The sequence below is a fragment of the Pseudoliparis swirei genome, chromosome 6 (genome assembly GCF_029220125.1).
Source record: "Pseudoliparis swirei isolate HS2019 ecotype Mariana Trench chromosome 6, NWPU_hadal_v1, whole genome shotgun sequence".
Taxonomy (NCBI): Eukaryota; Metazoa; Chordata; class Actinopteri; order Perciformes; family Liparidae; genus Pseudoliparis; species Pseudoliparis swirei.
In genome coordinates, this window is record NC_079393.1 from 3,749,572 (window position 1) to 3,772,004 (window position 22,433).

General features: G+C 43.1%; 1 protein-coding gene across 1 annotated transcript; it reads left to right on the plus strand.

The window, feature by feature from the left end:
• The first annotated feature begins 218 nt into the window (after window positions 1–218).
• On the plus strand, window positions 219–22,428 carry slc6a15 (solute carrier family 6 member 15). Its single transcript, XM_056417847.1, has 12 exons — window positions 219–348; window positions 3,006–3,490; window positions 8,129–8,286; window positions 8,911–9,037; window positions 9,127–9,308; window positions 13,871–13,981; window positions 16,248–16,489; window positions 17,662–17,860; window positions 18,564–18,756; window positions 19,557–19,716; window positions 19,789–19,951; window positions 20,714–22,428. Exons 2-12 carry the CDS (start codon window positions 3,184–3,186, stop codon window positions 21,092–21,094), a joined length of 2,223 nt encoding a protein of 740 aa, XP_056273822.1. The 5' UTR covers window positions 219–348; window positions 3,006–3,183; the 3' UTR covers window positions 21,095–22,428.
• The last annotated feature ends 5 nt before the right edge of the window (window positions 22,429–22,433 follow it).

The following is a 22,433-nucleotide window of genomic DNA, read 5'->3' on the forward strand; positions in this document are numbered from 1 at the left end:
CACCACGTTTAATATACACTCTCGTATGAGGAGCCTTTAAAACACGCTTGTGGTGAGATACACGACGAAGAAGGAGAGGAAATGATCCGCGGTGGGCGCGTCGACAGGCGGACACCCCCTCACCCCCGCCCTCCGCCCTCCTCCATCCTCCTCTCTCTTAACTTGCCTCGCTTCTTGCCGGAGACCGACAGAAACTCTTGAGCACCGAGTGAGTCCGTTACCGCCACCGACCGCACGACGCTCACGCCGAAGCAAGTGATAATGACGGCCCCGTGTATGCGCTCTCACAACTTCATTCCTTGAGACGCGTCATTAAAGGGAGAAAAGGACGACTGATATTCCACACTGGTGAGTCCAAAACCACCTTTTTAATTACGACTAAAAAGGCTTGTTCTCTCTGTGTGTGTGTGTGTGTGTGTGGGGGTGCGCGCGCATGTGTGAGAGGCTGACTGGGGTACCAGTGCGCAGGATGTGCCCGCATGCGAGAGCGAATGATGAAACACTTCACACCGATGTCAAGGCGGACTGAGGAGGGCGGGAGGGAGGACAGTAACGGATGCGCATTCCTCCGAGGAAGCCATATGGCACCTGCGTGACCGTGGTTTATTATTATTACTATAATCAGAATAATGGTTGTCGACATCCGCGTGTTGTGTCTCATTCATTGGAGCCGATTACCGCCGGCCTCGTCACTCCTGAGTCATGTGCAGACAGAAAGAGAAGAAGAAAGAGAAGAAGAAGAAAGCCCTTTTATCTTTGTCCGTTTATTCACTACTCAGTTTATAAATCATACATCCTGAGGCCACAAGTGCCGCCTCCTCGTCCAGCTCATACGGACACACACACACACACACACACACACACACACACACACACACACACACACACACACACACACACACACATACACAAAAGAAGAAAAAAGCCTGCAGTGAAGGTTACTCAGCATCCTTTCGGGGGGCCGCTGTGTTGCGTTCACTTGGATGAGAAACGCGGCCTTTGCCTCATGCAAACCAGGCCAATCTGGAAGCGTGGAAGGAAATGTATTAATCATTTAATCCTGTGGTGAAAGGTGCCCACCCCATCGGAGGTTAGGGGGGGGGGAGCATGCTGTAGCTGATATACAGCACGGTCGCATCGGAAGAGCCGATCTGGGGTATTTCGCGCCTGTAATGCATTTTTTATGCACACAAAAAAAGGTGTGATATTGTAAAAAAAATCAACAAAAAAACGATCTGAGATGTAGATTTATTTCAGAGTCAGTGGGCATGCGCACTTCAACCCGCTCTCCGGGTGGAACGCGTCCACACCCTCCCGGCACTGTTTATATTGTATATATATATATATATAATATATATATTGTATATTACAAGAGAATAAAAAGAGAGAGACCACCCTTTGTTTCCTCCTCCCATCGGCGTGGCTGTGTTTGGTGTTTCCTTTATGGGCCTCAGGGCTTCCCCCATCCTGCAGGAGGAAGAGAGGAACAAGTGTTTGGGTTGGTATGCAAATAGCCTCGTGCACGCCTCAATTATTCAGGAGGCTGGGAACGTGATCGTCACTGTCTGTCATGTGATTAACGGATGAAGAAATACATCTCTAGCGGAATGTAAGAAGACAAGAGGGGAAAGTTATGAATAGTTTTTTTCTACTATTGTCTTTATTTAAAAAGGGAGCATGTACAGTTAAAACCTAAATGTCACCATTTGATGCACACGGTTGTAGCTTCACAGCTAATGTGCCTCATTTAGTCCCTTGACAGACCATAATAAACATAAAAGAATAACAAACATAAAACAATAGCAAACATGAGACACAATACAACAGGACATGCGGTAAGAAGAACACACAATACACACAGTGAGAAGCTGTAATATGTATTACAAGTAAGTAATACATATTATTAAAAGTAATTAATAAAAACCATTAATAATAAGTAATACATACTATTTAAAGTAAGTAATACATATTATTAAAAGTAAGTAATACATATGAAAGTAAGTAATAAATACTATTATAAATAAGTAATAGAAACCATTAAAAGAAAGTAATAAATAATATTATAAGTAAGTAATAAAATCTATTAAAAGTAAGTAATAAATAATATTATAAGTAAGTATTAAAAACTATTAAAAGTATGTAATACATACTATTAAAAGTATGTAATACATATTATTAAAAGTAAGTAATACATACTATTAAAAGTATGTAATTCATATTATTAAAAGTAAGTAATACATACTATTAAAAGTATGTAATACATATTATAAAAAGTAAGTAATAAAAAACATTAAAAGTAAGTAAACATACTATTAAAAGTATGTAATACATACTATTACAAGTAAGTAATAAATACTATTAAAAGTAAGTAATAAAAAACATTAAAAGTAAGTAATGAAAACTATTAAAAGTATGTAATACATACTATTAAAAGTAAGTTTGAGGTTTTTTATTTGACATTTGTGCTAGACCCACAGTCGAGACACATTGTAATACATACTATTAAAAGTAAGTAATAAAAACTTTTGAAAGTAAGTAATAAAAAACATTAAAAGGAAGTAAACATACTATTAAAAAGAAGTAATAAAAACTATTAAAAGTAATTAATACATACTATTTAGTTAATACAACTATCAAAAGTAAGTATTAAAAATTAAAAAGAGGTAAACATACTTTTAAAAAGAAGTAATAACAACTATTAAAAGTAAGTAATACATACTATTAAAAGTAGGTAATACAACTATCAAAAGTAAGTATTAAAAACCATTAAACGTAATTAATATGAGCCAAAAAACCCAATGCATGAAGCAGCTGTTGGTGTAATCACTGTGTTGTCCATCTGCTTTGTGCAGGAGATAAAAAGAGAAGAAGATATACTTCATACTTCAGGGTGAGAGGAGGACATTTAGAGGCAGAACCACAATAAAATCTCTTGCAGCGACTTGTCGAAGGATAACTTTAATTGTTTACTGACTGTAATATTTGATCCTCTTGCTCCTCCCCAGATGTTCGGTGATAATGACGAAATAAACCGCTTCCTGTTCGCTCAACCCGCCACGAAACCGTCTCGCCGCACCGGTTAAAAAGAGAAAAAAGTCGAGACGCCGCCCCCCCCACCCTGCCGTTCCAAGCCAGCCGTCCAGAAAAAGACCCTTCCCCCCCCCCCTCATTTCGCTTTAACAAATGCCCAAAAACAGCAAAGCCGTCAAGAGAGAGCTTGACGACGATGTCACGGAGTCTGCCAAGGACCTGCTTTCCCACGAGGACGCCTGCGACGACTTCAAGAAGAGCTCGCTGATCGTCAGCGGCCATGACGGCGGAGGGAAAGGGTGCGACGTGGAGGAAGGGGGCTCGGACCCCGATGAGGAGGAGGATGATGGGCGCCCGGCCTGGAACAGCAAGCTGCAGTACATCCTGGCTCAGGTGGGCTTCTCCGTGGGCCTGGGCAACGTCTGGAGGTTCCCCTACCTGTGCCAGAAGAACGGAGGGGGTGAGTTACAGACAATAATCCAATATATTGATGGTGACGGTGTGAAACTAGCCAATCACCTTCTGATCTATAACTCTGACTATCTGCAAACATACCCCTCCGTCAAAGGTATAATCTCTATTTCGTAAAGGGTCCTTGGCCAGAAAAAAAGGTATTGAGAACCTCTTGAATTAAAGGACGGGATTTTTTCATGGTTACAACATATATCTAGTATGAAGGGGTGAGTTACAGACAATAATCCAATATATTGATAGTAACGGTGTGAAACTAGCCAATCACCTTCTGATCTATAACTCTGACTATCTGCAAACATACCCCTCCGTCAAGGTATAATCTCTATTTCGTAAAGGGTTCTTGGCCAGAAAAAAAGGTATTGAGAACCGCTTGAATTAATGCAAATATGTTTAATACCCCTCCGTCAAAGGTATAATCTCTATTTTGGGTCCTTGGCCAGAAAAAAAAGGTATTGAGAACTTCTTGATTTAAAGGACGGTTTTATTTCATAGTTATAAAATGTATATAGTATGAGGGGGTGAGTTACAGGCAATAATCCAATATTTTGATACCCAACCAACATCATAAAGGAAACTAGTCAATCACCTTTGGAAAAGTCATGGAAAATGTTGTTATATTCACATGTTCATTGACACAGTTTGATTAAAAGAATAAACATTTATATAAATATTTATTCTTTTTAATCAAACTATTGTCTCATTGTGTCATTAAGGTTTATACTCGTGTTTATTTCACAACATGTCTAGTCATGGGAATTTGGTTTAAAGTCCTGGAAAAGTCATGAGTCAACATGTGTGTAAACCTTGTTATTGTGATTGTAGTTAAAAGTATAATTTATATAATCTTACTAACACAAATACCTGTAAAACAGAGTCCAGCGGTGCCAGAAACACGAAGCCGTACGGCGATAGCGTAAAAGTCGTAAATAAGACAACAGGTCGCACGACTTTTACCAAACGCTTCGGCAATAAACGACTTTGCCAAAAGTTGCACCAGGAAGTTGTTCTTTTTAAAGCTCTTCGCGAATCCTTTATTCTAAAGAAGTTGTCCGAGCTCGGCAATTAAAAAGATTACCGACGACGACGCCGGGCCGAAACCAAACTGCCATTCAAGCCCGAATTAACTTGAAGTGTCACGCGTTGCTTCAGGAGCGAGTCGCGGCCGATCGCCGACACACACCGCGGGATTAAAGAACACACACACTCTGAGTGGACGGTGTGTGTCACGAGAGGAGCGCCACATCTATGATGCACGAGATCCTCTCCGGCGGCCTCGGCTTTCACCAGAAATCACACGGATGTGCCGAATGCTACGACGGTTTTAGGGGGAAAAGTCCCGATGTTCTCAGCTCTCGGACGTAAAGTAAAGTCCGGAGCGGTGTGTTCACTGCCGGCTGCGTGAATCTGAGCGCCGGTAAGAAACACGGAGGAGACAAAGCCCGTCCTCCTGGTCGGCACTCGTCTGTCAAAACCAGGAGGCGCCGTGACCTTCAGGGTCGACACTCGAGTCACGTGGCCGTCTGTCGGTGTGCGGGCTGCAACGTCCCACCAACACACACACACACACACACACATATATATATATATGTGTGTGTGTGAGAAGCTCTGGTGCTCATGATTGTATAATTATAACAACATTCAGCCCGCACTGTAATCAGATCCACATTCCCCACAATGCCCGACTTGACTCTCCCGTAGATACTCTAGTGTGTGTGTGTGTCTGTGTGTGTGTGTGTGTGTGTCTGTGAGTGTGTGTGTATGTGAGTGTGTGTGTGTGTGTGTGTGTGTGTCTGTGAGTGTGTGTGTGTGTGTGTGTGTGTGTCTGAGTATGTGTGTGAGTGTGTGTATCTGTGTCTGAGTGTGTGTATCTGTGTCTGAGTGTGTGTGTGTGTGTGTGTGTGTGTGTGAGTGTGTGTATCTGTGTCTGTGAGTGTGTGTGTGTGTGTGTGTGTGTCTGTGAGTGTGTGTTGGTGTGTGTGTTTTCAGGTCTGTCTTTAACCAGCTCTGGTCACCCTGCTGTGTTCCCCTGTCATTAGATTAAAATGTGACAGATTACATTTGGATTTTATAGTTTTATTGTTTGTTGTTTCGCCTAAAAGACAAAAAAACGAAACAAAAGTTCTTTATACTTCTCAGAATGAAGTTAAAGAAAATAATCTATTTGTGTATTATCAGTACATTTAGACCCTGATCGAGACTTTTTTGGGGGCCTTTTTTGGCACAATTATGCCTCAAAGTTAACTAGTTAACTGACTGTTAACTAGTTAGCTAGTTAACTAGCTGTTAACTAGCTAACTAGAGGGGAGTGACTTGTTCTCTGCACTCAAAAAAACGATTCAAGCCCTTCTTAGAGGTGACACATTTAAATATTGTTTGATACATTTAAATAAATCAATTACAAAACGAAGATATTTATATTGAATGGGTGTAACACAAAATGTAGGAATACTTTCATTTATTAGATTTATTTAGGTTAGATGGTGTGCATATCAACTCAAAATAAATGTGTTTCATTGAGGACTCCCCTTTGCGCATGCGCCAGCTGAAAATCAGTTGTTTGCATGAGGTGAAGACACTTTCAGGGCTGTACGGTGGTGTAGTGGCTAGCACTGTCGCCTCACAGCCAGCGGGCCGTGGGTTCAAGTCCCAGTCGGGGCTTTCCTTGTGTGTGGAGTTTGCATATTTAGTTAGTTAGTTTATATTTTGAGTTGGACAAACATAAATTAATTTAATTTAATGAATATCGTTATTTTATTTTAGATGTATTTGATACAAATGAGTTGGACGAACTTAATTACATTTTATTGCACTGATGTGCTACATTTGAGTTGGAGTTGCATATAATTATTGGATGGAAAACCTGCCAACAATTTAATTGAGTTCATCCAATGAGTCATTTCTTTGAGTGTGAGTAGAATATCGAGAACCTTTTTTAGGGAGTTTGTGCTCACCAGTAACGGCTCATCCATTTTTTTTATTTGCGTAATACATAATCTGTCAACGCCTAAACCGCCCGGCAACAGAGGCAAAAGGTTTTATGGATATATTTCATACTGTCACAGAATCACACGGGTAAACTCAAGTGCAGAAGAAACGTCCGACTCTGGGTTTGAGAAACAAATGTTTTACTTGAAAAATGAGCAATTTGACACGAGGGGCAAAACACACAACAATCTGGCAGGGAACAAAGCAAAGACTGGGAGAATATATAAGGTGGGGAAACACAGGTGTGGGACATCAGGGGTCAGCGAGACGGGAGAGGCTGGGGCAGGTGACGGGAATGACCAATTCCTGGGGAGACAGACACAACATTAACAGGGTGTTACACATCTATGTCAACACATCTGGTTTAAAACAACAACCTCCGGGCGTCGTATGAATGAACTCATATATAAATAAAGAAGAGGGCTGTTGGATTTCGGTGAATCATCCTCCAGGTATGCACCGCCGCGGCCGCGGCCGCGCCCCTTTGTTCCTATAAATGCGCCACTGCCTAGAAAACAAACAAACACAAAAAAAGAAAACAACGACACGCGACTCGCCCGTACAGGACGGACCGGATATTTACCGTCAGTCATCGGTCGACGGGAAGAGAGACGGGAAACGACTGAAGAGATGAAGGAGCTCCTGTTTGTTTCCTCTAGAAAGAGTTTGAGATGTTCCTCAAAGACAAAGGAGGGGGGGGGGGGGGGTGAAACAATAAACTCTGATGAAACTAATCTTTTTAGACAATGCAGTCGGGGACGGCGTCAAAACATCCGTCACCCACGGCAACCGTTACGGCGCGGCGGCGACCCGCCGGCTCACGTGTTGTGTGTTTAGCCCGTGAGAGGTGTGTGGCTGGGGGGGGAGGGGCTAACGAAGAGGTCTTTACAGATGATCACTGGTGTGTGTGTGTGTGTGTGTGTGTGTGTGTGTGTGTGTGTGTGTGGGTGTATTTCCTTCAACAGTGTCAATGAAGTTTTGAAATGATGCAATGGTTTCATATTTACGTGGGTTGGGAGTGTCACAACCTTCAGCATACGCACACCGACACACACACACACCTACACACACACCTACACATTAGAGTATTAACCCTGCACCGTATCACCTTCACACACACACACAGACACACACAAACACACACACACATACACTCACACACACACACTATTTTGTGGAACCGGCAGCCATTTCTCTTCCAGAAACGGAGACTTTACGGTTCTCCTCCAGCTCGTCATGCGCCCGGCGGTGAATCGCTCACAAGTGCTCTCGACAGTCACAAGCGCTTTGCCCCCCCCCTTGTATTCCCCCCCCCCTTAATGACAGTCGTTCGCCCTCTCCAGACCTTTGATCCTAGAGAGGAGCGATGCGCCTCCTCGTAATTACCGCTGCAATAGGGTAATTTTAGACTTCAGTGTGTTTCCTGAATTATTGGATTGCGCCACACACACACACACCGTGGATGCAGATCTGTGTGTGTGTGTGTGTTGGGAGATAACCTGCTGAAGAAGCTTCTTATGAGGACATCAAGTAGAACTACGCTTCACATTCTCGCTCCCCGCCTCCAGGGAGCTGAGGTCGTCGATGGCCCAGTTTCACACGCTTCCTTCAACCTGCGTGTTTTGTTTGTGATTGACAGGTGCGTACCTGGTGCCCTACCTCATCCTGCTGATCCTCATCGGCATCCCGCTGTTCTTCCTGGAGCTCGCCGTGGGGCAGCGGATCCGCAGGGGCAGCATCGGGGTGTGGAACTACATCAGCCCTCGGCTGGGGGGCATCGGCTTCGCCAGCTGCATGGTGAGGGCGGAGGGGGCGGAGCTAGAGGCCCAATGGACGACTCCAACACACTTTACTGACGCCTCTAAAATCTCTCTCGCGTCTGTGAACCACAGACCTTATGTCAGTCATCGACCCGAGAGCCAAGTGCAACAATTAAAACTCATTTCCTTGTTTTTGGATTCTCTTATTCTTCCGTAACACCCGCATTGTAAAATAAAAAAAAGGTTTCATAACATTTGAGACTATAATCACAATTTTGCTTTTTCAAATATAAGCAAATTTGAGCCGATGAAGACTGCAGCATATTAAAAAATAATACAGTAATAACTACATACACATTTATGGCATCTCAGGAAGTGATGATTTATTGTATTTCATGTTTCCAGCAGCAGCAATAGTTTCTTTACTTTGAGAAAACAAATGAACTAAACATTATGACACTATTGGTAACTTATAAATATATAAATAAGGTGAAAAGGGAAGAAACAGTTCAGTGTTTATGTCGTTTACATTTATTTTGCTCTTTTTGTTGTAATATGAAAAGTATTGAACATATATAGATCATGTTTGGTAGATTAAAAATGAAGAGTTCATTGTTTTTAAGGCTTTTGTGTGTTGAACTGGCCTCTCTCGCCCCGTAAGGTGTGCTTCTTCGTCGCCCTCTACTACAACGTCATCATCGGCTGGAGTCTCTTCTACTTCTCCCAGTCCTTCCAGCAGCCTCTGCCGTGGCACGAGTGTCCGCTCATCAAGAACGACACCAGCACATGTGAGACGCCGTCAAACACGCGTGTTCGGATCCACCGGCCTCGTTTCCCGTCGACCACGAAACTTTAAACGTTTTTTTTGGGTCCGCAGATGTGGTACCGGAGTGCGACAAGAGCTCGGCCACCACCTACTACTGGTACCGCGAGGCCCTGAACATCTCCGACAGCATCTCCGAGGGCGGAGGCCTCAACTGGAAGATGACCGTGTGCCTGCTGGTTGCCTGGTCCATGGTGTGCCTCGCCATGATCAAGGGAATCCAGTCCTCTGGGAAGGTAAGGAGGACTCACTACAGCTGCCAGCTACACTCACGGATAGCTTGGCCTACGCAACCGCTCAAAATGTCACGCTTGCAACCTGGAAAATAAGAAAAGGGGACAAGAAACAAAAAAAGTAATTTCCCGCCAAAAAATTGCATTTCCCGCAAAGTGACCGATTAGCTCACCTTAAGGCCGAGGCCTGTAGATCGTAATGTGACGTGACAAATTGTTCTGATACAGTCTCCGATACGAGGAGCTCATGTGATCTTGTGAGGGGATTTAAAGCTCGACTTTAGCTTAGTGTAGCAAAGCTGACAGTAGCGTGACTAGCATCCGGAAGGATTAGCCCGCCGGCTAAAGGTTGCCGTTTATTCGCAAAAAAACTCACTTGGCTCTTCTTTCTTTTTCTTTTTTTACAGGTAATCTTTATCATTCCACACTTTCTCGTATCATATGACAAGCTGTAGTCGGGGCGGTTCCAAGGTTGCGCTAATTGGGACGAATGTGTTGCACTGTTTATAATCTCACCCCACACACACACACACACACACACACACACACCCCTTATGTCAGGCCGGGTGCTGTGTGTGGGGGAAAGGAATACAGTATATTTCAGGGTTGTCAGTAAGGTCAGAATTTGAATGAACTTAACTCAATGAAATGAGTCTTTGTAAGAGGGCCAGCATCACGGAGAATTAACACCCAAATCTGCAGCTCAATTGGGCTTTTAAGCCTCTTTTAGCTCATTATTTTGGTTTCATAGCACATTTATTAGACGCTGCATTCATCAGCTGCTGAACGCAATGTTTCCGACACAAAGGCTCCGACGAACCCGCTGAATGAAAAAAAACGGGCCAAGGCCAAAAAGTTAGCGACCAGCTGGTGAAGAAAGTGGAACATTTAGCAGCTAAAGAACCAGATGTCGTTCACAGGAAGTGGTAGAAACCAAAGCAGAAGAAGGAAACAAATAAGTTCATTGCATTTAAGTTAATCAGGTGGTCAGAATACACTAGAATGGGACGCTTATGTAGCTGTCTGTTTGCTAACGTAACTTTATCCATAACGGCCGTTGAAGCGTGTTAGCTCGCTGCTAACGATGCTAACAGTACAAATAGCAACAGTTTTGCTTGCAGTGTAGAGTGGCAGCGTTTAAGATCTTAAGATGGACTTAAGATATGGCCCTCACATGTAAGTTAGCCACTTTAGCATGAAGTAGTAGCCCCATTATCCGACTGTTAGCCCAGCTGTGGAGGAGTCGTCTCTAGCTGGGCGACGCCTCCCTCCTCCCAGACATCCTCCTCCTCTCACGTCTTATCTCGACAGCTGTCGGCAGGTTTTACCTTTTTCTCCACCGACGCCTCGCAGCGTTTTTTTTTTATTCTTCTTTTTCAGCTCTTGGCAATCTCCATTTCTAGATAATCACAACCCTCTTGTCACAATCACCGCCACCACCGCCGCTCTATCGGAGGGGTGGCGTTTGAGTAAATGAAGCGCTTCCACTCCCGTGGCGAGGATAAAAGGAACTGCCCAAAGCCAAGATATGTAAATGAAAAATAACCAAGCAGAAGTGGTGAATTGTACAGTTGGAGCCAGATGGTCGTCCTCCAACAACCCGGTGTGTGTGCCCGGATGGCCTTTTTTGTTGTTGTTGTCCAGAGTAGAAATATGGCTTGAACTTTCCCTCCAAGGGGGCGGAGCTCCAAGTGCATTTGAAGTTTAACCGGCACAAAAGAATATTAATGGCCTCTCCTCCACCCGTACGCATTCACAAAAGCCCTTTCCCCAAGGAATATCCCCACCGCGATCTGCATGTGTGTGTGTGTGTGTGTGGGTGGGCGTGAAAGGGATCAGGCCATTTTGGTTACCATGGTTACACGCGCTCTTTTGGCTTGGCTTGATTGTCAAGAGTGTGGCACAAAAAAACATAAAAAACGGGGGATACCATTAATGGATTCTGATGGGGGAGGGGGAGGGGCTTAGCGTGTCTTTTTGTGAAGTCGCGATGGCGCATCATCCCGAGGTTAGGACAGAGCAGATATCTGCTTCTCCCACACGGAGGCAGCGTGTTTGGCTTTGAGCTCCCCAAGGCCACCGCCGGCTGAGCCTCCGAGCTGCAGCTGAGGAACCTCTAATAAAACTCGGAGAAGAATCGTATTTAAATTGTGACATTTTACTGTATTTTTATAGCAGGGTTCCTCCTGCCTGGAATACTTTGGATTTACTAAATATTTCTTTGTGTGGATGACATTACGTCACGTTTCCTTCTATCCAACTTCTATCCAACTTGAATCAAATTAAACTGGTGAGAAAATGTGTTTACATTTCAACACCCTAGAAACTGGTTTTTTTTGGGGGGGGGGGGGGGCATAAAGTCAAAGGTGAAGAAATGTATTTAAATTATAATTCTTTACGATATAGTTTTAGCAGGGGTTCCTACTGCCTGGGATACCTGGGATATTTTTAATATTTGTTTTATTTGGATGACATTACATCACGTCTCCTATCCAACTTGTTTTAAAACGGTTGAATCACGGTTAAGTTACAAAAGTTTGGTTTCAAAGTTCCTCTATTTCTGTGGAGCTAGAAACTTTCTTTTGGGGGGTTAGAGTTAAAGTATCAAGAAAATACGAGAATCTCTTTCTGCCGTTACATCGTTAAACTTCACAAACCTTGACTGAATTTTTAAAATATCCAAGCGAATGCCGGCTTCAGGGTGAATCCCCACCCCTCCCCCCTGAGACCAGACATTACCCAGGCTCTCCCCTTTTCGGGAGCTCCACACATGGACCACCGTGTAGGAGACGGGGCTCTGAATCATTAACCGGGCTCATGACTCAAGCCCAAACCATCTCATTCACCCGCAGCCGCCTCCACGAGGCCTGTAAGCCCACGCGGAGGGGGAAGAAGCCCACGCTCTTAATTGGCTCTGTAATTGGACAAAGGGGCTCTGGGCTGCAGACCCCGCTGGTATACGGGAGCGCCGCAGGGACGACGGCGCGCCGAGTCAGCGTCACGCCGACGGAACGATCCCCGTCGGCTGTTTTAAAATCTGTTTGTTCAGAAGAATCTTCCTGAATAAACATCAAAATAAGAAGCTACCGCTAACGGCCGTAGACGAACACCACGGTCACATGACTTCATGTCTCCAAGCTGAAGCTGAATGGGGTTTCCAGAGACGACTTTCAGGAGAGTTTCATTTGGCAACCCTCTTAAAAAAGACACGCTTCAAAAATGTACAAGCGGGGGGTATTTACTGACGCATTTGAGTATTTAAAAGAGCTGCTGAGCGCGGCTTAACCACAGACCTGTATTTTGGGCATCTTGTGACATCACACGATCAAACAACCCGTTGACTTATGAGAGGAGGGAACCGGAAAGAGGAAATGACTCATCTCAGGGTCCGCGGTACATTAAGGCGCCGCTACTCGAGAGATGTACCGTCAAAAATACACAGACGAACATTTAACTCACTTCGGAAAACACTTCTTTTTTAATACTTTTAGACTCTTTATTTGTATTATAAAAAAATTTTTAGTGATTCTTTGCCATTTATTTAAGTTTTTCTTTTTGTCATTTTTAATGTTGTGTTCTTTTTTCATTTTTTTCTGTAAAATTAAAAAATAAAACGTTTTTCAAAAGAGAATCAAAACACCTAATCTTTTTAATAATTGTATACTCTTTATCTGTATTATTTTTTATTATTCTTTTCTATTTATTTTTGTTGTTGTCATTTTCAATGTTTTGTCGCGTTCTTTTTTTTTGTTCAGTGAAATTTAAAAAAATTAAAATTAAAAGCTTTACAAAATTAGAATCAAAAGACTTTATTTTTTAATACTGTTTATTTGTATTAAAAAAAATATAATTCTATTTATTAAATTTTTTCTTTTGTTTAGTGAAATCGAAAAAAATGTGTAAATAAAAAGTAAGAATATAAACAGCGTCCTCTGAGCTGCAATGAAACGGAGGCTTCGCTCTCGTTTCTGCACATTTTAACGCTACATATAGAAATGCGGGCAATAAGATCACGCTACATTTAATCTTGACGGTTTTTGTACAGACGCTCCCAACGTCTGTCGAGTGTTTGTTTTTTGTCTGACTGGAACTGAACAGCAGTTATCATCTCAGAGCCAAGATTTATATTTAAAAATATTAAATATTCTAGAAACCAGTAATAACTGGGTTAAAACATAATCTGACACCTCTTGAAACTAGTAAATTGTAGATTTTTAAAATGTTGTTATACTTATTTCTCAAAGATTCTCCTCATAATTAGTTTGAGTTTGCTTGCAGGTGAAGTTGGATTTTGTAAAACATTTGTACAAACGCACACGCTCTCACCGTCTGTCAAGTGTTTGTTTTTTGTCTGACTGGAACTGAACAGCAGTTATCATCAGAGCCAGGATTTATATTTAAAAAATATTAAATAGTCTAGAAACCAGTAATAACTGGGTTAAAACATAATCTGACTTTTCTTGAAACTAGTTCATTGTGGATTTTTTAGATTTAAAAAAAACATTTTATCCTTATTGTTCATAATTATTATCACAATTACTCCTCATAATTATGTCTTCCTCCAGGTGATGTACTTCAGCTCCCTGTTCCCCTACGTGGTGCTGATCTGCTTCCTGGTCCGCGCTCTGCTGCTCAAAGGCTCCGTGGACGGGATCCGACACATGTTCACGCCCAAGGTAAACAAGGCGGAGCAAACCATTTTCACTCTCTATGGCGCGGCCATTTTGTTTTTGTTCTTTTGAATTATCAGGGATATTATGTTTTAGCTAGAGCCCAAATATCTTGTTTTGTTTGGCCGACAAGATTTTAACTCTTGCGACCTGGAAAATGAGAAACGGTGACAAGAAACAAAAAATTGTAATTTCCCGCCAAAAAATGCAATTTCCCGCCAAAAAAGGCCATTTCACGCAAAGTGAACAAGATCTCACTTTAAGGTCGAGGCCTGTAGATCCTAATGTGACACATTGTTCTCATGATACAGTCCCAGATACGAGGAGCCCATGTGATCTTGTGAGGGGATTTAAAGCTCTACGTTAGCTTAGTGTAGCAAAGCTGACAGTAGCGTGACTGATATTAAGTTTATTATCACACATGACGAGGAAAACACACATTTTTGTTTGTCACTTTTTGCTTAAGAAACGATTAAAACGTTAATAGATCATCAAATCGTCATCATTTTATCATCCAAGCTTCACTAAACGTGTTTTTCTTTTTCCCATGTCACGGCCAATTGTCCAATAAATCCAAAACAGACATAAATCCGATTCCCACTGACGCTCCGTGAGTTTGTGGTTCACACAGATAAAAGAAAGCGTCCATTCAGGATTCAGTGTTTCTGATCATTTATTTCACTAAAATAAACAAACAAAAGAACAAAGGAACTCCTACTGCTGGGTAACAACCACAGGCCTACCCAGGTGCATGCTGGTCCTCCTACATCTCACCACAGGTGTCCACAGTGTTACCCAACTAGTGAACAAATGACCCATCAAGAGACTAAATATATCTAAACAACAATGAATTAAACTAAACAAAAACACTTTCACAAGAAAAAGCTATTCTAATATATAAAAACATCCTAAATATGCAAACAACCTGAATAATTAAACAATTTTACTCTCTCTTTCAACCCGTTATTGCATATTTACAACCGTTTATATTCACATGTAGGTCTGCACTTATAAAAATGTCAATAAGTTCATAAGATTTGTCTAAAAATAGCCTTAAAAACCTATTATATTCATTTAAGAATCATATAAAACAGGAAAAACATATATTTGACTTATATATAAATACATATTGATTGGGACTTTTTTAACCCTCCTGTTGCCTTAGGGTCAATTTGACCCCATTCAATGTTTAAAGTCATCTTTTGAGACTTATTTGTTATAAAAATGTCAACAAGATTTGTGTCAAAAAATAGCTTTACAAATCTAATATATTAATTTAGAATGATATAAAACAGGAAAAACATATATAAGTCATCTTTTGGGACTTTTCTTATTCATGTTTATTCACGTGTAGGGCTGCACTTCAATGTCAATACGATTTATGTCAATAGGTCAATAAGATTTGTCTAAAAAAAAGAGGCTTAAAAACCTAAATATATTCATTTTAGAATGATATGAAACAGGAAAAATATTAATATTTGCCTCAGCTATAAATAGATTTTGTTTTTGATTTTTTTTAAGCCATCTTATGAGACTTATTTGTTATAAAAATGTCAATAAGTCAATAAAATTTGTGTAAAAAAATTGCCTTAAAAGCCTAAGAATATAATTTTTAGAATTGTATAAAACAGGAAAACATATATTTGCCTCTTATATAAATACGTTTTTATTGTGATTTTTTAAAGTCATCTTTTGGGACTTTTCTTATTCATGTTTATTCACGTGTAGGGCCGCACTTATAAAAATGTCAATAGATCAATAAGATTTGTCTAAAAAGAGTCTTAAAAACAAAATATATTTATTTAAAACAATATCAAACAGGAAAAACATAGTATGTATGTCGTTTTTTTTTAAGTCATCTTTCGTGACCTTTCTTATTATTTGTATCCGATTTGGCCGAATTAAGAACTCTAAAATTCGACCGTGCTCCCCAAAATAAGTCAATAAGATTTTATAACAAAAAAAAGCCGTAAAAAAATATATATATTCATTTTAAAATGATATAAAACAGGAAAAACATATATTATAGATGTCTTCTTCTTTTTTTTAAGTGATCTTTTGGGACTTTTCTTATTCACGTGTAGGGCTGCACTTATAAAAATGTCACCAAAAAAAAGAACCTTAAAAACCAAATATATTCATTTCAAAATGAAATAAAACAGGAAAAATAAATAAATGTAAGTCATCTTTCGGGACCTTTCTTATGATTGACACGCTGCGTGGTCGTGTTGAGACCCTGAACCTGGCCGTGACCCCTGACCCCCCCCCGCAGCTGGAGATCATGCTGGAGGCCAAGGTGTGGCGCGAGGCGGCCACGCAGGTGTTCTTCGCTCTGGGCCTGGGCTTCGGCGGCGTCATCGCCTTCTCTAGCTACAACAAACGCGACAACAACTGCCACTTCGACGCCGTGCTGGTGTCCTTCATCAACTTCTTCACCTCCATCCTCGCCACGCTGGTGGTGTTCGCCGTGCTGGGCTTCAAGGCCAACATCATGAGCGCCAAGTGTGTCGCGCTGTGAGTACACCACGCACACACTCCTCACCACGCACACGCACTCCCTCACCACGCACCACACACCACGCACACGCACTCCCTCACCACGCACACACTCCTCACCACGCACTCCTCACCACGCACTCCTCACCACGCACTCCTCACCACGCACTCCTCACCACGCACTCCTCACCACGCACTCCTCACCACGCACCACACACCACGCACCACACACTCCTTCACTGCCTCATTCCCTCATTCCCTCACTGCCTCACTGCCTCATTCCCTCACTGCCTCACTCCCTCACTCCTTCACTCCTTCACTGCCTCACTGCCTCATTCCCTCATTCCCTCACTCCCTCACTCCCTCACTCCTTCACTCCCTCACTGCCTCATTCCCTCATTCCCTCACTCCCTCACTGCCTCACTCCCTCACTCCTTCACTGCTTCACTGCCTCATTCCCTCACTCCCTCACTGCCTCACTCCTTCACTGCCTCATTCCCTCACTGCCTCACTCCCTCACTCCTTCATTCCTTCACTCCTTCACTGCCTCACTGCCTCATTCCCTCACTCCTTCACTCCCTCACTGCCTCATTCCCTCATTCCCTCACTCCCTCACTCCCTCACTGCTTCACTGCCTCATTCCCTCACTCCCTCACTGCCTCACTCCTTCACTGCCTCATTCCCTCACTGCCTCACTCCCTCACTCCTTCATTCCTTCACTCCTTCACTCCTTCACTCCTCACTGCCTCACTGCCTCATTCCCTCACTCCTTCACTCCCTCACTCCCTCACTGCCTCACTCCCTCACTCCTTCACTCCCTCACTGCTTCACTGCCTCACTCCTTCACTCCTCTGGCTTCACTTTTTCTTCTTCCTCTTCTTCCTTCTTCTGCCTCGTCTTCCTCCTTCTTCTTCTTCTTCTTTCTTTTTCTTCTTCTTCCTCCTTCCTCTTCTTCCTCCTCTTCCTATTCCTCCTCTTCTTCTTCTTCTTCTTCTCCTTCATCTTCAGTGGATTTGGAGCAGGTTATGAGAGGTTAGAGGGAGATATCTAGGAAAGGGGGAAGCCAATCAGAGGCAGAGAAAGGAGTGTCATTCTCTAAACCCCGCCCCCGAACACAAACTGACCAATCACAGCGTAGGAGCTCGTGACGGGACGGTGACCAGCTGTTGAACCTGTCTCTCTTTCTTCAGAAACTCCAACAGGATCGTGACGTTGCTAGGCAACGGCATTGAGAGGAGTCTGATCCCCGCCCACGTCAACCTCACCAACGTGAGCCAGGTCAGTACCGAGGACTACCACCAGATGGTCCAGGCCATCGAGCTGGGGACCGGGGACCAGTACCAGAACCTCCGGCTGGAGTCCTGCAGCATCGAGGACGAGCTCAACAAGGTACCAGAGACGAATATATAGATATATAATATATAAGAATATAAGAATATAAATATATAAGAATAAATAAATATATAAGAATATAAATATATAACAACATAAATATATAAGAATATAAATATATAAGAATATAAATATATAAGAATATAAATATATATAAATATATAACAACATAAATATATAAGAATATAAATATATAAGAATATAAATATATAAGAATATAAATATATAAGAACATAAATATATAAGAATATCAATATATAAGAATATCAATATATATAAATATATAAGAATATAAAAATACATAAATATATAAGAACATAAATATATAAGAATATAAATATATATAAATATATAGATATATAAATATATAAGAATACAAGAATATAAATATATAAGAATATAAATATATAGATATATAAATATATAAGAATACAAGAATATAAATATATAAGAATATAAATTTATAGATATATAAATATATAAGAATATACAAATATATATGAATATATTAAAGAGGGCCAATCAGAGAACTCCTGGACACTGAACTCTTCTTCTTCCTCCTCCTCCTCCTCCTCCTCCTTCTTCTTCTTCTTCTTCTTCTTCTCCTCCTCTTCTTCCTCCTCCTCCTCTTCTTCTTCTTCCCCCTTCATCCTTTTCCTCCTTCTTCCTACTCTTCTTCCTCCTCCTCCTCCTCCTCCAGACGGTCCAGGGCACAGGCTTGGCCTTCATCGCCTTCACGGAGGCCATGACTCACTTCCCGGCGTCGCCCTTCTGGTCCGTGATGTTCTTCCTGATGCTGGTGAACCTGGGCCTGGGCAGCATGTTCGGCACCATCGAGGGCATCCTCACGCCGCTCATCGACACCTTCAAGGTCCGCAAGGAGCTCCTCACAGGTCAGAGCCCCGGGACGCCAGGGAAAGGTCAAAGGTCAAGGAGGCGGCGGAGCTAACGTATCTGTGAAGGGAGTTCAGTGACGGGGTACACCGAGGCTAATGGGTCAGGCTAATGGGTCAGGGTTAGGCTTATGGGTTAGGCTAATGGGTCAGGCTAATGGGTTAGGCTAATGGGTTAGGCTAATGGGTCAGGCTAATGGGTTAGGCTAATAGTCAGGGTCAGGCTAATGGGTCAGGCTAATGGGTTAGGCTAATGGGTCAGGGTCAGGCTAATGGGTCAGGCTAATGGGTCAGGCTAATGGGTTAGGCTAATGGGTCAGGGTCAGGCTAATGGGTCAGGCTAATGGGTCAGGCTAATAGGTCAGGGTTAGGCTAATGGGTCAGGCTAATGGGTCAGGGTTAGGCTAATGGGTCAGGGTTAGGCTAATGGGTCAGGCTAATGGGTCAGGGTTAGGCTAATGGGTCAGGCTAATGGGTCAGGGTTAGGCTAATGGGTCAGGCTAATGGGTCAGGCTAATGGGTTAGGCTAATGGGTCAGGCTAATGGGTTAGGCTAATGGGTCAGGCTAATGGGTCAGGCTAATGGGTTAGGCTAATGGGTTAGGCTAATGGGTCAGGCTAATGGGTCAGGGTTAGGCTAATGGGTCAGGCTAATGGGTCAGGGTTAGGCTAATGGGTCAGGCTAATGGGTCAGGCTAATGGGTCAGGCTAATGGGTCAGGCTAATGGGTCAGGCTAATGGGTCAGGCTAATGTCTTGGTCTAACGGTGGCGTTGCCGTGGTGACGGCCTCCCCCCCGCAGTGGGCTGCTGTGCGTTGGCCTTCTCCATCGGCCTGCTGTTCGTCCAGCGCTCGGGGAACTACTTCGTGGCGATGTTCGACGACTACTCGGCGACGCTGCCGCTGCTCATCGTGGTCGTGCTGGAGAACGTGGCGGTGGCCTGGGTCTACGGCATCGACAAGTGAGCGGCTCACCGTGTTCAACAAATGAACACGTGATTTCATGTCCCATGATGAACAACCCGCCCCCCCAGGTTCTTTGAGGACCTGACGGACATGCTGGGCTTCACGCCGTACCGGTTCTACTACTACATGTGGAAGTACGTCACGCCGACGCTGCTGCTGCTGCTGCTGGGCGCCAGCTTCATCCAGCTGGCCATGGTGCCGCCCAGCTACAGCGCCTGGATACAGGAGGAGGTGAGGCCAGAGCTGCCTTCTCTCTCCTGACCACCAGGGGGCGACTGGTTGTATAGAAGTCTATGCTTCATGTGTTAAAGCTGCATTCTCTCTCCTGACCACCAGGGGGCGACTCATCTGGTTGTATAGAAGTCTATGCTTCATGTGTTAAAGCTGCATTATCTCTCCTGACCACCAGGGGGCGACTCCTGGTTGTATAGAAGTCTATGCTTCATGTGTTAAAGATGCAATCTCTCTCCTGACCACCAGGGGGCGACTCCTCTGGTTGTATAGAAGTCTATGCTTCATGTGTTAAAGCTGCATTCTCTCTCCTGACCACCAGGGGGCGACTCCTGGTTGTATAGAAGTCTATGCTTCATGTGTTAAAGCTGCATTCTCTCTCCTGACCACCAGGGGGCTCCTCTGGTTGTATAGAAGTCTATATAGTGACTCTACTTCTCTTGATGTATTCCCTCAGTAAACATTGTAAACATGAGTTTATGTCTCAGTCTCTAGTTTCAAGTCTTCTATACAGCATGATGTCATCATTTAGTGCATTATGATGTCATCATTTATACTTTATGGTCATTTAGAGTAAAGCAGGGGATGCTTTAGGGGCGGGGCTTATTGTGATTGACAGGTCTCTACCAGAACTTCGAATTCTAAGAATATGTCCACTTCTTCTATACAACCTGAGTGTTTTCCCGCCTCTGCTGAACCATCTTTCCAATGTTCTTGACGTAAACCCTAAACAACAACAACAACCTCCCGTCCCCGCTGCAGGCCAAGGAGCGGGTGCTGCCCTTCCCCCCGTGGGGCATGGCGCTCTGCATCTCCCTGGTGGTGGTGGCCGTGCTCCCCGTGCCCGTCGTCTTCCTGCTGCGCTACTTCAACGTCATCGACGACGGCGCCGCCGGCGGCCTCTCCGCCGTCGCCTACAAGAAGGGCCGCATCATCCAGGAGGCGGCGCGGCCGGTCGGCGAGGAGGACGACGACACCAGCCTGATCCGGGCCAAGGCGCCCAGCGAGGCGCCGTCGCCCGGCAACAACATCTACCGCAAGCCGGGCGGCGGCGGCCCCGAAGCCGACACCGCACCCAACGGCCGCTACGGCATCGGGTACCTGATGACCGACATGCCGGACATGCCCGAGTCGGACTTATAGACTCCTCCCCCTCCTCCTCGCCCCGCCCCTCCGCGTGCGTTTAGTGTCATTCGTGTATATTCCACTCCTGTATATTCTCTGTAGATATCGTAGCTGCTTTTCTTATTTGTCGTCTCTGAACCTGATGTAACTGTAAAGTAAACACACACAATAAAATAAAAGAGGAGTGAACTCCCCCCCCTCCCCCCCTCGCTCTGGCTCCTCCTCCTCCAAAAGGAGCAGCGCTCAGTCAAAGGTCAAGAGGTCAAGTTTGGGGCTCGTATCCGTGAGCCCTCTTTGAGTCCTGCTGTAAAAATATGGTTGTGTACATTATGCCCCCCTTTGCCCCGCCCCCTTTTTTTAACTGCTGGCCAATGAGATGAGGAGTAGCATTCAGACGGCCATTTAAAAAAAAAAAAATGTTGTCCTCTGAAAATTTCCGGTCCGACTCGTTGGAACTCCCACGATTGTTTTGTTTGAGACAAAGCGTGCCTAAGTCATTTATATTTGTTTATAGAATACGTGACGGACGTTGTATATTTAAAAAAAGAAGGTATTCTGTAAATATAATATAAATATTATAAATATACAGGACTGTCTCAGAAAATTAGAATATTGTGATAAAGTTCTTTATTTTCTGTAATGCAATTAAAAAAACAAAAATGTCATGCATTCTGGATTCATTACAAATCAACTGAAATATTGCAAGCCTTTTATTCTTTTAATATTGCTGATTATGGCTTACAGCTTAAGAAAACTCAAATATCCTATCTCTAAATATTAGAATATCATGAAAAAGTATACTAGTAGGGTATTAAACAAATCACTTGAATCGTCTAATTAACTCGAAACACATTTTCAAATGTTTGATTTTGTTTTGCTGTTATAAATCTTTTTTTAAACTTGGTCTGAGGAAATATTCAAATTTTATGAGATAGGATTTTAGAGTTTTCTTAAGCTGTAAGCCATAATCAGCAATATTAAAAGAATAAAAGGCTTGCAATATTTCAGTTGATTTGTAATGAATCCAGAATGCATGACATTTTTGTTTTTTTAATTGCATTACAGAAAATAAAGAACTTTATCACAATATTCTAATTTTCTGAGACAGTCCTGTATTTATCTCTAAGTTTGGATATAACGCCCAGTGTGTGTTCAAGGTTCAGAAGCACTTCAAGCCCTTAACTCCTCGTGTCTTTGTTTTTTACTCATGTGTCGATGTCCGTGAGGACCGAGTCCTCCTTGTACAGAACTGTATTTTGTTTTTCATGAAATGGCTTCAAAATGCAAAATGTCTTTTTCTTTGTTTCTTTTTTCTTCCCACGTCAAAAATTAAAGATCGAATTTGATCCACAGCCGG

What these genes read in the sequence shown, in the direction of transcription:
- slc6a15 (XM_056417847.1), top strand. Translation starts at nt 3,184, where the DNA reads ATGCCCAAAAACAGCAAAGCCGTCAAGAGAGAGCTTGACGACGATGTC. An exon ending in GAATCCAGTCCTCTGGGAAG is followed by an intron (nt 9,309 to 13,870) that starts GTAAGGAGGACT and finishes GTCTTCCTCCAG; the next exon opens with GTGATGTACTTCAGCTCCCT. An exon ending in GACACATGTTCACGCCCAAG is followed by an intron (nt 13,982 to 16,247) that starts GTAAACAAGGCG and finishes CCCCCCCCGCAG; the next exon opens with CTGGAGATCATGCTGGAGGC.